The sequence below is a fragment of the Sparus aurata genome, chromosome 20, assembly GCF_900880675.1.
Source record: "Sparus aurata chromosome 20, fSpaAur1.1, whole genome shotgun sequence".
Taxonomy (NCBI): domain Eukaryota; kingdom Metazoa; phylum Chordata; class Actinopteri; order Spariformes; family Sparidae; genus Sparus; species Sparus aurata.
The window spans coordinates 23,474,553-23,490,352 of record NC_044206.1 but is presented as its reverse complement, the minus strand read 5'-3'; the positions used below and the strand labels follow the sequence as shown (position 1 = coordinate 23,490,352).

Here is a 15,800-nt window from a genome sequence, read left to right as displayed (position 1 = left end):
ATCAGTGACATTTCACCATGTTTCAGCTCCAACATGGAGGACAGAGGGGGATTCTCCTTCACACGTTAGTTCACACGTTACAGCAACATTTTCAGCCTCGGTCAGAACATGAAAACCGGTCACATCGTTTTCTGTGAGAAGTCGTGAAGCGGCTGCAGGTCGGACTAACACCTGTCTGAGGATTAGATAAGACTTTTTATTATCAGATGTTGCAGCAGCACAACGAGAAAGTGGGAAAGAACATGAGAGATATAAACATAAAGCAATAAAGACATAATTACAAGGCTAGAGTGAAAGTGACGTGATCATAATATTACATTCGTATACATTTTGTTTTTATTTCTGCTTTATGTGGGTCTTAATGTTATAATCATAATTATATTTTTTCTTTTTTATTTCTCTCCTTGTGCACTTCAGTTTCTAATCTCATTTTACCTTTTGTCTGAACAATTAAAATAGGTTAATGTTTCTAAAATCACATACTTGTTTTTATAAAAATATTTGTTTTAATTCCTACATATTTATTTTGTTTTTAAAAGGACAAAAAACACACATAAATGTGACTGTCACACCAGAGGCTGCGGGCGTCACAGTGACGTAACGCAGCCCGCACTACTCACTTCCGCTTTCTCTTTCTTCTTCGGTGTTCGGACACACTGCAGTCAGATGCTGATAGATGCATGGTGACGACACAGCACACTGAGCTATGACTAAATAAAGTCCTACAAGAAATGTCTTGTCTTAACCTCTAAATATGTTGCTAATGAATTTAATCAAATATGGTCGTCGTTCCCTTAAAATCACAAAATGTTCCCATATGTTAATTTTGTTTTTATGCTTGAGCGTCGTTTTCTATCATATTTATTCTCAGATGAGCCTTTTATTTTTGTGTAACGCTGCATTTCAGCTTCTATTACATTTGGATGCAAACATTTTTTGTGTATCATAAATATGTCACACGGACACGAACAGCGCTAATCCGGAATATGAGATGAAAAATCCGAAATATGAGATGAAAAATCCGAAATATGAGATGAAAAATCCGAAATATGAGATAAAAAGTCAGAATTATTCGATAAAAGTCAGAATTGTGAAATGGAAAAAAAAAATAAAAATGAAAATGAATAACTATGAAATAAACTCCAGGACTGAGATTTATTTATTTATTTTAATGACCATGACGGTATTTTATTTCGTTCATTTTTTCGATCTTATGTTTGTTTGGCGTTTTCGTGATATTTTAGCTTTCCTGTGATATCTGTTTTACATTTCTTTAAATAAATCAAAAGTCAGAATTTCGAATTAAACTCCAAAATTGCAAACAACAAAAAAAACTAAAAACAAACTCAACTGTGAGATAAAACGTCAGATTTATGTTGTGGTCGTGATATTTCTCCTCTGCTCTGATGTCTGTCTGATGTTTTATCGCGGGAGATTTTGTTCTTACGGACTCCAAATCCGAAACGTGTGACGTCATCCAGGTATGCGGAGCGTCCGAAGCCGCAGGTGTATGTGTGGAAAATGAAATAGGTGCTACAGTATAAATGAGGCTCTGCAGGTCTGCTCCAACACAACACCAGGACACATCCCAGTCTGCTCCATACAAACAGCACCTGGATCAGTTTGAAGATGCTCAGCAGGATCTTGTTGGTGTGCCTGTCTCTCAGTGTGAACAGTGCAGCCTCCTCGCTCAGCTGCAGATGGATCACGGATGGTAAATTCAAAAAGCACAATGAAAGGTATCTGGAGCTGCTGGATACCATGGTGAGTCTTTGTTTACTGGATGATGTTCACTGGATGACTTTACTTTACTGTGTGTTTCCTTAACACATGACGTGTGTGTGTGTGTGTGTGTGTGTGTGTGTGTGTGTGTGTGTGTGTGTGTGTGTGTGTGTGTGTGTGTGTGTGTGCTGCAGGCTAATAACTCCACTAACAGCACTGAGAAGAAGGAAGTGAAGGACACCTTCCCTAGGGATCCGTACAAACAGGCGTTCAATGCATCAGTAGTAAGTCCTCCTCAGCTGTCCTCTGCTGCATTATACTTTTATAGAAAACTACAGAGAAGACAAAACTTTATTTATCACTGTGTTTTTGCCACAACTGAGTAGCCAGTAAATTATTGTACATTTACAGTATGTGCAACATTAAAATTCTTCATTATTATTATATCATTTTGAAATGATATTTACAGTGAAAACCTGGTGATTGTTAAAAGTGTCTTCTTCTTCTTCTTCTTCTTCTTCTTCTTCTTCTTCTTCTTCTTCTTCTTCTCCTTCTTCTTCTTCTTCTTCTTCTTCTTCTCCTTCCAGGCTGAGGATAAACTTGCCTTCACAGTTCAGGTTCTGAATGAGATGTCTGTCCTGTTTGAGGAGGATCACAGCTCGGCATTATGGGAGGAGAAGACAGTGGATGATTTTGTCAGTGTTGTGACCAGTCAGGCCGACGAGCTTCGCTCCTGTGTGAGTCTCAGTGTGGATCAACATCACCTCACTTGTTCTCTGACATTTAAAAGTGACAGACGTGCATCAGGCTGCTCTGACTGATCTGCTGCTGTGTGTTCATTTAGATCGGGAGCCACGGACACAAGAAGAAGAACAAGAAGCTGCACATGTACTTCCAGAGACTGTCCAGCCACTTCCTCAAGAGAATGGTAAGCTTCTCCATCTATCTTTCTATCTATTGATCGCTCTATCTACAGTATTGATCATGTTTTAATCATGATGGTATTCTTCTGTGTGCAGGGCCACAGTGCTGAAGCCTGGGAGCTGATCAGGGGGGAAGTCAAAGCCCATCTAGAGAGATTATACCTGCTGGTTACATCTGCAACCAGAACCAACCAAGACCTGTCACATTAACCATCTGATCAACTATTTATTTATTTATTTATCTAATTATGGAGCAGTTTCTGTTTATCTCTTGATGATCATGCATATTTATTACATTTATACTGAGCACAAATGTATGTATGTATCTATTTTTATACCTTCAAAGTTGTAATCAATAAACATTTTTTTACCAGCAAATAGAAATGTGTTTATCATTTTTATTACTGTTATATAAAAAACAGATGCAGGTTTTTGTATTTAATGAGTCTGATCAAACATCACGCAGGAACATGTGGCGCGTCGTTCAGACTTATATTGTAACACCTGATGTCTGGTGGAAATTCAACTTCTCGGGTGAGAACTTTAAAACTGAACTTTTAAAATCTCAGTTGCTTCACAGATATTTATAAATACATTTGAATCTTATAATTTTTCACTTTTGCACAAAATGGCCAGAAAAAAATCTGAAGGGTCTCAAGCTGATTTTTGCCTTTATTGTGAACTTATGGAAAACGTTGTCTTTGTGAGTCATACAAACTCCTAAATGATCAGCCAGATGGGACATGACCTCATGTTCATATAAAGTCAAAACATATGACAAGACATGAACATTGTGTCATCTGAAAGGGTGTTAAACAATGAGTTTTAGAAAATAAAGATTCAGCGTCTGAATCTTTGAAAAATGTCCATGAATCTCAGAACATCTAGCATGCACTTTAGCCGGCATGGACTCCACAAATTTGTCGTTTGCAAGAACTACTGGAAGACCAAATATGACCAAAGAGTCTTGACTGTCCACAGTCACCTGATGTCGACCCCATTGAACATTTACGGGTTGAAGGCTGCCAGGGTTAAGTACTCTGACATCATAGTAAGCTTTGTGGAACACAGTCAGCAGGTTCTGCATTAACTTGTGAAGTCCATGCAAGCTTAAGTGCACGTTGTCAATAAAGCAAAGGGGCATACTAAATAAGATATAGATATCTGAAAATTCACAAACATCTAAAAGATTACATTTTTTTGCTCCAAGTGTTAAGCTGTTATAATTTGTAATTAACAAATATTACAATAGATAGTATCATCAGCTTCACCAGGTGTAAACACTGTAAATACTCATCAGACGTCAGGTGTTACTGCAGAAGTCTGAACGAGGCTCCACGTGTTCCTGCAGGTTGTTTTAATCGGACTCAAAGAGAAATCTGCATCCATCGTGTTTTTGTCACAGGAATTAAAACAACAACTTTTTTATTTGCTGGAAGAATTTTTATTGACCATGACAAGAAATATAAAAATAAATACAATATTCTTTTGATGAAAATGTGAAAAAACCTTGTTCAAAAGCTCAGTAATAAATAAATAAAAATGTTAATACATAGATAAATAAATAGATAAATAGTTGAACAGATGATTAATGTGACAGGTGTAATGCCCTGTAGTAAAAAGAGGACCCAAATGCAGATTCCAGGAGTTTGATCTTTGCTTTCGCAAAAGTCTTTATTGGTTTCACGAGCTGTGACGTAGAGAGCGGCAGGCACTTCGGGCGAAGTCCCCGAGGAGGAGTGTGACGGCGGCGGCTCGGGAGTGGCGGACCACAGACACCGGAGAAGCGGAGCGCTGGCACGCCAGGGGGTGGAGAGACAGACACCGGAGGAGCGGAGCGCTGGCACACTGGAGGGTGGAGAGCGGTTGCTGGCAGCGGACGTGCAAAGGGCTGGGAGGCTGGAGCGGAGAGCACAGGGAGCCGGCGAGGTGGAGAACACTAGAAAGCACACGGAGAAAGAATTTAATAAACTCGTTAGAGTGACCGAGGTCGAAGTAGCGACGGTCGAATCTGGAGCCAAGTACCACATCGGAGAGATATAATCATCTGGTAGCGGGTCTAGTGCGGCGCAAGGTCTTATCAGCAGCCGCTGATTGCCAATCTGCTGCAGGTGTGTGTGTGTGACACACACACACAGGTGTGTCACTGGAGGAGACGGGCTTGAGCTGAGAGATGTGAAACGTGGAATGCACTGGCAGGGAGGTGGGCAGCTTGAGGCGAACAGCAGCGGGACTGACCAACCTCTCCACCTCGAATGGTCCCACGAACCGAGGAGCCAGTTTGCGGGAATCCACCTGGAGGGGAAGATCCCAGGCAGAGAGCCACACCTTCTCCCCTGGCTGGTACTGGGGAGCGGGGATCTGATGGCGATCAGCCAGTCGCTGACTCCGCCTAGTGACCTGGACAATGGATTCCCGGGCCAACCTCCAAACCTCCCTACAGCGGGTGATGTGCTCCTGAACAGACGGGACGGCGACGTCACCCTCCTGGGTAGAGAGAAGGGGCGGCTGGTAGCCGCAAGCAGCCATGAACGGAGACATCCCAGTAGCTGCGCTTACCAGGGAGTTGTGGGCGTACTCTACACACGGAAGAAAAGAGGACCAGGAAGAGGGGTCACGGGCAGTGACGCAGCGGATGGCGGTCTCAAGGTTCTGATTAGCCCTCTCAGTCTGCCCGTTGGACTGCGGATGATAACCAGAAGTTAGGCTGGAGGTGGCGCCGAGCGCCTTACAGAAAGCTTGCCATACCTGCGACGTAAACTGTGGGCCTCGATCAGAGACGAGGTCGGAGGGGAGCCCATGGAGCCGGAAGACGTGGAGGACGAGCAGTTCAGCGGTCTCGGTGGCGGATGGGAGCTTAGCCATGGGGATGTAGTGGACCATCTTCGATAAGCGGTCAACTACGGTGAGGATGACGGCGTTCCCGGCAGAGGGAGGAAGGCCGGAGACGAAGTCCACCGCAATGTGGGACCAGGGACGACCGGGGACAGGCAAGGGTCTGAGGAGACCGATGGGGGGTCAGTGGGAGGGTTTACTTCGGGCGCAGAACACACAGGCAGCCACGAACTCTGCCACGTCCCTGGCCTGGCCGGGCCACCAAAAGTGCTGGCGCAGGAACTGTAATGTTCGTTTTGCTCCGGGATGGCATGTGAGTCTGGAGGCATGTCCCCACGTTTACACCTGCGACCGGACCTTCTCCGGAACGAATAGTCGATTAGGGGGCCCGGTACCAGGATCTGGGTGTCTTCCTTGAGCCTCCCGGACTGTGTTCTCGATCTGCCAGGTGGCAGCGCCGAGGACCTGGGGAGAAGGCAGGATAGGCTCAGGGTCAGCCGTGGTTGCGTCAGGGGAGTACAGGCGGGAGAGCGCATCAGGCTTCCCATTCTTGGAGCCTGGGCGGAAAGAAGGAGAGTACTGGAAACGATTAAGGAATAGCGACCAGCGAGCCTGTCGGGAGTTGAGTCTCTTGGCTGAACGCAGGTATGAAAGGTTCTTGTGGTCGGTCCAAATAAGGAAGGGCTCGACAGTCCCCTCCAACCAGTGACGCCACTCCTGCAGCGCCAACACCACGGCCAGGAGCTCTCTGTTACCCACGTCGTAGTTCTTCTCAGCAGGAGAGAGGCGTCTGGAAAAGAAAGCACAGGGGTGTAGTTTATTTGTAGTGGGGTGCCACTGGGAGAGAATGGCCCCCACCCCGGAGTCTGAGGCGTCCACCTCCACCACGAACTGTCGAGCCTGGTCGGGGTGTAGGAGAATGGGGGCGTGAGTGAACAGAGTCTTTAGCTTGTTGAAGGCTAGGTCGGCTCCTGCAGATCACGTAAAAGGAGAGGCAGGGGAGGTGAGCTGGGTTAACGGGGCTGCAACTCGGCTGTAGTCCCGGATGAACCGGCGGTAAAAGTTCGAACCACAGAAACCGTTGAAGCTGCTTTCGTGTGGTAGGTGTGGGCCACTCCTCGACGGCTCGGATCTTGGCTGGGTCAGATTGAAGCCTCCCTTGCGCAATCACAAAGCCCAGGAAGCTAACCTGAGTGGAATGAAACTCACACTTCTCTGGTTTTACATAGTTTGTTGTCGAGGAGGCGCTTCAACACGAGCCGCACCTGTTCAATATGCTCGTCTAAGGTTCTGGAAAAAATCAGAATGTCATCTAGATAGACAAACAAAATGATTTAACATGTCTCTGAGGATGTCATTAATCAAAGCCTGAAAAACAGCAGGAGTGTTAGATAGGCCAAACGGCATCACCTGATACTCGAAGTGTCCCAGCGGGGTGTTGAAGGCCATCTTCTACTCATCCCCCTCTCTGATGCAGACCAGGTGGTAGGCATTTCGTAAATCCAGTTTAGTAAACACTCTGGCGTGACACAGAGGTTCGAACGACGGGTCTATGAGGGGCAGCGGGTACCTGTTCTTGATCGTTACGTCGTTTAATCCTCTAGTCAATGCAGGGGCGGAGACTGCCATCCTTTTTGCCTACGAAGAAGAAGCCCACACCGAGAGGGGATGAGGAAGGCCGGATTAACCCTGAGGCTCGGGATGAGTTCATGTACTCCTCCATCGCCGACTGGACGGGAGTGGAGCACCAGGAAGTAAGTCTATGGTGCAGTCGTAAGGTCGGTGTGGTGGTAGGGACACTGCTCGCTCTTTACAGAACACTGTGGCCAAGTCATGGTAGCACTGAGGCACTAGAGATAGGTTAGGAGGAGCTGGAGTGACGGCGCAGGAAGGCCGGACAGTGGTGGCGGCGGAGCGCAGGCAGTGGGAGTGGCAGAACACGCTCCAGCTGGAAACGGAGGCGGAATGCCAGTCAATGTGTGGATTGTGGAGGCGTAACCAGGGGAGACCCAAAACTACAGGAGAAGAAGGGGAAGAGATGACATAAAGTTGTAGGTGCTCCCGGTGGTTACCGGAAATTATCAGCAACAGAGGAGCAGTGCGGTGGGTGATGGTAGCCAGGCGTCGGCCATCCAGGGCGTTAACCATTTTAGGAGAGTTGAGGCTTTCAATGGGAATTAGCGATTGTTCGACTAATGAAGAGTCAATAAAACTGTCACCTGCCCCGGAATCCTCAAAAACATGAATAGGTAGTGACTCACGTGACCACTGGAGAGAAGCCAGGAGGATGATGCGAGCAGTAGGGCTGGGGGAGGAGGTTGTGTGGCTCACCAATGTGCCCTTTGTTACGACCAGGGCCTAGGGGAAACCCTGGTGCAACAAGTGTGTTAGACTCCCCCCTTCCCCATCCTCCAAGCACCAGCATTTTTAAATAGTTTTATTCAAAACAAACACAATTTCAATAATCAATTAATCATGCATGCTGGCAGTCCGAGTGAATGGAGGAGAGAGCCCCACAGGAACTGGGAGGAGCCGGCCTTTAAACCCATGGCTCCAGGAAAGCAGCCAATCAGCTCCACAGGGCAACCTACAATCAGACACACCTGCAACCAATCTCACACACACTCATACTCACACAGGTAAAAGAGGGATATTAAAAACAGACAAACATTTATGACCACTAGGGTCGTAACACCTCCCCCCTTAAAACGGAACATTTCTCCTTAAAGAAATGTTCAAGTTCATGCAGTGCAATCAGGTGTTGATCACTCACATGTCTGTTCCCCCCTTAAAACCAGTCTACATAAAAACACTTCTGCACAGGACCAAAATCAAGTCTGTGGGTGCCACTCCCACAAACAAAATGGCCACCACCATGAGGAGAGAACACAAAAAGCAAATGCACCAACTGTGGTAACAGACACACACCAAAAACAGCAACAGGTGCCCAATACAGTGGAGTGCAACAGCCACCACACAAAAAGGCATCACTGTATAGTCAACACTACACACAAATGTTGCCAGCTTACACCTAAGCTGCAACCACAAGTGACCCAACAAAAGTGAACTGCCACTACCACACCTAAAATGGACACCTTGTGATCTCCAACCACACGTTACTGTAAAAGGAGTGTAACAAAAAGAGACAAGTGACCAGACAAACTGGGAAGCCACATCCACCACTCAAGATCCACTGATCTGGGGAGTGACACCATGCCAATCACACTAATTAATACACTAAATCAGTAACACCTATTTGACCACACCAAAAGTGGACTGCAACAACCACACACAAGGCATCACTCTTAAGTCACCACTACACAAAATGTTGCCAGCTTACACTTAAGCTGCAACCACAAGTGATCCAACAAAAGTGGAGTCCAGTTACCACAACCAAAAGTCACAAAAGTTACTGCACGCAAGTATTAATTAGGGCCACACCTCACAACGTGACCAACACAAAAGCAGCCATCTCACACAAAACAACGTTGCTGTGCAAATTATAAAACGAAGGGAAACTGTAGAGACACCCCAACTTTACCTGCCTACAAAAGGTGGCTAACTCACCTAGCTGGTCTTCAGTGGCTTGCCGAGCTCGAGGCGTCTTTAAACGCTGAACTCAGTGAATCACCGAAGACCAGGAACCTAGTCAACTGCGAAACACTGAAGCGTACCCCCACCCAGGATTACCACCAAAAATAAGAAAGGCAAAATAACAAAAGGTGGCAAATTCTTGAAAATGCCCAGCAGCTTACTGGTCAGGGTGCTCTGACAGACACACAACATGCAGCAACAACTTAACAAAAGAGATGACCACTACACTTAACTAAAGGCCACTTACACAAACAAACTAAACCAAACCACATCTACCTCACCTCATGGACATTCAGATCCCGGATGAGCCCCCAATTGTTACGACCAGGGCCTAGGGGAAACCCTGGTGCAACAAGTGTGTGAGACTCCCCCCTTCCCCAATAGCAATAGCATTTTTAAATAGTTTTATTCAAAACAAACATAATTTCAACAATCAATTAATCATGCATGCTGGCAGTCTGAGTCAATGGAGGAGAGAGCCCCACAGGAACTGGGAGGAGCCGGCCTTTAAACCCATGGCTCCAGGAAAGCAGCCAATCAGCTCCACAGGGCAACCTACAATCAGACACACCTGCAACCAATCTCACACACTCATACTCACACAGGTAAAAGAGGGATATCAAAAACAGACAAACATTTATGACCACTAGGTCACTGGCGAGCCGGACCTTTTGGCAGTGATGGACACGTGGAGAGATGGTGGCCGGGCTGTCCGCAGTAGATGCAGAGTCTTAAGTTGAAGCGGTGCTGGCGCTCCTCGGGGGTCAGCCTGGTCCTCCCCACCTGCATGGGTTCCTCCGAAGAAGGCGGAGGGTCGGAAGGGCGTGGAAAGCTCTGAGGTGAGGGTGAAAGCTGGGAGATTTGACAGGGGGAGGAAGTAGCTGATCTACGGCTAGATGCGGACCTCTCCCTCTCTCGCTACCTTAACCTGTTATTTAACCTCATAACCAAGGTAACTAGTTCATCTAGGGTGGTCGATTCTTCCCTAGAGGCTAGCTCGTCACGTAACCTGTCTGACAATCCCCTCTTAAAAAAGCTAACGAGCGCGGGCTCGTTCCACCCCTTCTCCGCTGCTAAAATGCGGAAATCGACAGAATAGTTAGCCGCAGACTGTGTGCCCTGGCGTAATGATAATAACCTAGTGGCTGCCTCAGAACCCTGTATGGGATGGTCAAACACCCTCTTCATTTCAGTCACAAATATCTCATGGGACTCGAGCGCTTCTGAGCCCGCCTCCCACAGGGCTGTTCCCCACAGAGCTGCTTTTCCCCATAACAAACTCATCGTGTATGCCATCTTCGCCTGATCTGAAGCATAGCTGGTAGGCTGTAAACTAAATAGCCTACGTGAGAGCACTGGAGCAAAAAACTACGACAAGAACCCAACAGGGGCCAGTGCCCCCGTAACTCTGAGGCCCCGTCCAGACGACAACGCCGTTTTGCGAAAACGCACATGTATTGCATCGTTTTGGCCGACCGTCCATACGGATCCTGAAAACGCAGTGCCTGAAAACGCACTTTTTTGAAAGCGGGTCTCAGGGTGGAGAAATCCGAAAACGCAGCCCTCCCGTTTTCATGTGGACGGCGAATCCGCATACTTTCCAAAACGATGACGCCATCGCCCCACCCTGCGACGTCCCATAACAACAACAACAATGGCGGCCTGCATGCTCGTGTTCGTGCTGCAGAAGATATTGAGCCTTTCCTGCAACTTACTCTCCTTGTAGTTGAGTGTGAGCCGTAGCAGCAGTTCGACCTCAACGATTCTGGTTTCCTTGCACTAGCCATTTTAATCTTCTTCTTGTTGTGTTTGGTTTCTCCGTCTACTGTCTGTTTGTTTACAGCGCCCAAGCTTGATGCGCATGCTCCGTGTCTTCTTCTCCGTTTTTGGTAAATGTCAAGCGCCACCTATTGGCCTGGAATATGAACCACAGCGTTTTCGGTCGTTTTCAGTCGTTTTCAGCGAAGACGTGTGGAGGCAAAAATTCTTAAAACGATGACGAGGAAGACGGAGAAAAAAAAGATCGTTTTCACCCGTGTGGACGGCCCCTGAGTCTAGACCCCCCTGTGGCCCCCCTGACAGGGAGTCTGCATTAATAATACAATGACAGATTTCTTGCAATGATTTTGTTCTGAAGGGAAAGGCAGAAATAAAGTGTCTCAGCAGTTTACTACCCAATCAAAATTGCTGAAATTGTAAACACTGCTTTGTCTGAATGAGGGATTTGTCCTTTTTTCCGGGTTGTGTGTGCCCCCTAACAAAAAAGCCGGCCCCAACCTGGCCCCCCTATTAAAACTGATCTAGAACCGCCACTGGACAGGTGTTATGCCCTGTAGTAAAAAGAGGACCCAAATGCAGATTCCAGGAGTTTGATCTTTGCTTTCGCAAAAGTCTTTATTGGTTTCACGAGCTGTGATGTAGAGAGCGGCAGGCACTTCGGGCAAAGTCCCCGAGGAGGAGTGTGACGGCGGCGGCTCGGGAGTGGCGGACCACAGACACCGGAGAAGCGGAGCGCTGGCACGCCGGAGGGTGGAGAGCGGTTGCTGGCAGCGGACATGCAGAGGGCTGGGAGGCTGGAGCGGAGAGCACAGGGAGCCGGCGAGGTGGAGAACACTAGAAAGCACACGGAGAAAGAATTTAATAAACTCGTTAGAGTGACCGAGGTTGAAGTAGCGACGGTCGAATCTGGAGCCAAGTACCACATCGGAGAGATATAATCATCTGGCAGCGGGTCGAGTGCGGCGCAAGGTCTTATCAACAGCCGCTGATTGCCGATCTGCTGCAGGTGTGTGTGTGACGTTCACGGTCACAAAGCTCCGCCCGGCCTCTCCAGCACCTCTGAGAAAACATAAAAAGAAAACACAACGCCCCAAGCACTGCAAAATAAACGAGATATGACAACAGGTCTCAGTTGGTTCTGGTTGCAGATGTAACCAGCTGGTTTGCTCTCATCAGATGGACTTTGACTTCCTCCTTGATCATCTAATTATGCTTGAATTAAAATCCTCCTCACTGATGATGATTGTCGCTTATTTTAATATTCATCTCAGTTTTTGTTGGTTTACAATGTTTCGTCTTCTCTTGTGACGTCATATGTTTCTGTAAATGTGTGTGTCATGATATTGATGAATGAAGGTGTGCAGCAGGAGACTTGAAGCGGAAGATCCCACAGAGAGAAAGTGAAAGTGACTGCGGCCTCTGACGCTCATTCATCAGAAGAGATCAGTGACATTTCACCATGTTTCAGCTCCAACATGGAGGACAGAGGGGGATTCTCCTTCACACGTTAGTTCACACGTTACTGCAACATTTTCAGCCTCGGTCAGAACATGAAAACCAGTCACATCGTTTTCTGTGAGAAGTCGTGAAGCGGCTGCAGGTCGGACTAACACCTGTCTGAGGATTAGATAAGACTTTTATGACTTTATTATCAGATGTTGCAGCAGCACAACGAGAAAGTGGGAAAGAACATGAGATATAAACATAAAGCAATAAAGACATAATTACAAGGCTAGAGTGAAAGTCACGTGATCATAATATTACATTCGTATACATTTTGTTTTTATTTCTGCTTCATGTGGGTCTTATTGTTATAATCATAATCATAATTTTTCTTTTTTATTTCTCTCCTTGTGCACTTTAGTTTCTAATCTCATCTTATCTTCTGTCTTATTAAACAGAAAGTATTTGAAACTTTCCCTGAACAATTAAAACAATGTTTCTAAAATCACATATTGGTTTTTATAGAATGTTTGTTTTAATTCCTACATATTCATTTTGTTTTTAAAAGGACAAAAAACACACATAGACAAAAATGTGACTGTCACACTAGAGGCTGCGGGCGTCACAGTGACGTAACGCAGCCCGCACTACTCACTTCCGCTTTCTCTTTCTTCTTCGGTGTTTGGACACACTGCAGTCAGATGCTGATAGATGCATGGTGACGACACAGCACACTGAGCTATGACTAAATAAAATCCTACAAAAAATGTCTTGTCTTAACCTCTAAATATGTTGCTAATGAATTTAATTAAATATGGTCGTCGTTCCCTTAAAATCACAAAATGTTCCCATATGTTAGTTTTGTTTTTATGCTTGAGCGTCGTTTTCTATCATATTTATTCTCAGATGAGCCTTTTATTTTTGTGTAACGCTGCATTTCAGCTTCTATGACATTTGGATGCAAAAAATAAATAAATATGTCACACTGACACAAACAGCGCTAATCCGAAATATGAGATGAAAAATCCGAAATATGAGATAAAAAGTCAGAATTATTCGATAAAAGTCAGAATTGTGAAATGAAAAAATAAAAATAAAAATGAAAATGAATAACTATGAAATAAACTCCAGGATTGAGATTTATTTATTTATTTTAATGACCATGACGGTATTTTATTTAGTTCATTTTTTCGATCTTATGTTTGTTTGGCGTTTTCGTGATATTTTAGCTTTCCTGTGATATCTGTTTTACATTTCTTTAATAAATCAAAAGTCAGAATTTCGAATTAAACTCCAAAATTGCAAAAAACAAAACAAACAAAAAACAAACTCAACTGTGAGATAAGACGTCAGATTTATGTTGTGGTCGTGATATTTCTCCTCTGCTCTGATGTCTGTCTGATGTTTTATCGCGGGAGATTTTGTTCTCGCGGACTCCAAATCCGAAACGTGTGACGTCATCCAGGTATGCGGAGCGTCCGAAGCCGCAGGTGTATGTGTGGAAAATGAAATAGGTGCTACAGTATAAATGAGGCGCTGCAGGTCTGCTCCAACACAACACCAGGACACATCCCAGTCTGCTCCATACAAACAGCACCTGGATCAGTTTGAAGATGCTCAGCAGGATCTTGTTGGTGTGCCTGTCTCTCAGTGTGAACAGTGCAGCCTCCTCGCTCAGCTGCAGATGGATCACGGCTGGTAAATTCAAACAGCACAGTGAAAAGTATCTGGAGCTGCTGGATACCATGGTGAGTCTTTGTTCACAGTCACTGGATGATGTTCACTGGAGGACTTTACTTTACTCTGTGTTTCCTTAACACATGACGTGTGTGTGTGTGTGTGTGTTTGTGTGCTGCAGGCTAATAACTCCACTAACAGCACTGAGGATGATGAAGTGAAGAACACCTTCCCTGATGATCTGTACAGCCAGGCATCCAATTCATCAGTAGTAAGTCCTCCTCAGCTGTCCTCTGCTGCAGCTCTGCATACATTATACTTTTATAGAAAACTACAGAGAAGACAAAACTTTATTTATCACTGCATTGTTGCCACAACTGAGTAGCCAGTAAATTATTGTACATTTGCAGTATGTGCAACATTAAAATTCTTCATTATTATATCATTTTGAAATGATATTTACAGTGAAAACCTGGTGATTGTTAAAAGTGTCTTCTTCTTCTTCTTCTTCTTCTTCTTCTTCTTCTTCTTCTTCTTCTTCTTCTTCTTCTTCTTCTTCTTCTTCTTCTCCTTCCAGGCTGAGGATAAACTTGCCTTCACAGCTCAGGTTCTGAAAGAGATGTCTGTCCTGTTTGAGGAGGATCACAGCTCGGCATCATGGGAGGAGAACACAGTGGAGAACTTTGTCAACGTTGTGACCCAGCAGGCCGACGAGCTTCGCTCCTGTGTGAGTCTCAGTGTGGATCAACATCACCTCACTTGTTCTCTGACATTTAAAAGTTACAGACGTGCGTCAGGCTGCTCTGACTGATCTGCTGCTGTGTGTTCATTTAGATCGGGAGCCACGGACACAAGAAGAAGAACAAGAAGCTGCACATGTACTTCCAGAGACTGTCCAGCCACTTCCTCAAGAAAATGGTAAGCTTCTCCATCTATCTTTCTATCTATTGATCGCTCTATCTACAGTATTGATCATGTTTTAATCATGATGGTATTCTTCTGTGTGCAGGGCCACAGTGCTGAAGCCTGGGAGCTGATCAGGGAGGAAGTCAAATTCCATCTGGAGAGATTATACCTGCTGGTTACATCTGCAACCAGAACCAACCAAGACCCGTCACATTAACCATCTGATCAACTATTTATTTATTTATTTATTTATCTATCTAATTATGGAGCAGTTTCTGTTTATCTCTTGATGGCCATGCATATTTATTACATTTATACTGAGCACAAATGTATGTATGTATCTATTTTTATACCTTCAAAGTTGTAATCAATAAACATTTTTTACCAGCAAATAGAAATGTGTTTATTATTTTTATTACTGTTATATAAAAAACAGATGCAGGTTTTTGTATTTAATGAGTCTGATCAAACATCACGCAGGAACATGTGGGGCATCATTCAGCATTTTAACACCTGATGTCTGATGGAAATTCAACTTCTCGGGTGAGAACTTCAAAACTGAACTTTTAAAATCTCAGTTGCTTCACAGATATTTATAAATACATTTGAATCTTATAATTTTTCACTTTTGCACAAAATGGCCAGAAAAAAATCTGAAGGGTCTCAAGCTAATTTTTGCCTTTATTGTGAACTTATGGAAAATGGTGTCTTCATGAGGTGTACAAACATCTAAATGATCAGCCAGATGGGAAATGACCTCATGTTCATATAAAGTCAAAACATATGACAAGACATGAACATTGTGTCATCTGAAAGGGTGTTAAACAATGAGTTTTAGAAAATAAAGATTCAGCGTCTGAATCTTTGAAAAATGTCCATGAATCTCAGAACATCTAGCATGCACTTTAGCCGGCATGGACT

General features: G+C 44.9%; 2 protein-coding genes across 2 annotated transcripts; both read left to right on the top strand.

Moving 5' to 3' along the window:
• The first annotated feature begins 1,629 nt into the window (after positions 1-1,629).
• On the top strand, positions 1,630-2,855 carry LOC115571540 (interferon a3-like). The gene is made up of 5 exons (XM_030400987.1): positions 1,630-1,764; positions 1,917-2,003; positions 2,310-2,459; positions 2,567-2,650; positions 2,742-2,855. Exons 1-5 carry the CDS (start codon positions 1,630-1,632, stop codon positions 2,853-2,855), a joined length of 570 nt encoding a protein of 189 aa, XP_030256847.1.
• Positions 2,856-13,895: 11,040 nt separating this feature from the next.
• LOC115571539 (interferon a3-like) lies at positions 13,896-15,096 on the top strand. Its single transcript, XM_030400986.1, has 5 exons — positions 13,896-14,044; positions 14,155-14,241; positions 14,551-14,700; positions 14,808-14,891; positions 14,983-15,096. Exons 1-5 carry the CDS (start codon positions 13,910-13,912, stop codon positions 15,094-15,096), a joined length of 570 nt encoding a protein of 189 aa, XP_030256846.1. The 5' UTR covers positions 13,896-13,909.
• The last annotated feature ends 704 nt before the right edge of the window (positions 15,097-15,800 follow it).

What these genes read in the sequence shown, in the direction of transcription:
- LOC115571540 (XM_030400987.1), top strand. Translation starts at nt 1,630, where the DNA reads ATGCTCAGCAGGATCTTGTTGGTGTGCCTGTCTCTCAGTGTGAACAGT. An exon ending in AACAGGCGTTCAATGCATCA is followed by an intron (nt 2,004 to 2,309) that starts GTAGTAAGTCCT and finishes TTCTCCTTCCAG; the next exon opens with GCTGAGGATAAACTTGCCTT. An exon ending in CCGACGAGCTTCGCTCCTGT is followed by an intron (nt 2,460 to 2,566) that starts GTGAGTCTCAGT and finishes GTGTTCATTTAG; the next exon opens with ATCGGGAGCCACGGACACAA.
- LOC115571539 (XM_030400986.1), top strand. Translation starts at nt 13,910, where the DNA reads ATGCTCAGCAGGATCTTGTTGGTGTGCCTGTCTCTCAGTGTGAACAGT. An exon ending in TGGAGCTGCTGGATACCATG is followed by an intron (nt 14,045 to 14,154) that starts GTGAGTCTTTGT and finishes TGTGTGCTGCAG; the next exon opens with GCTAATAACTCCACTAACAG. An exon ending in GCCACTTCCTCAAGAAAATG is followed by an intron (nt 14,892 to 14,982) that starts GTAAGCTTCTCC and finishes TTCTGTGTGCAG; the next exon opens with GGCCACAGTGCTGAAGCCTG.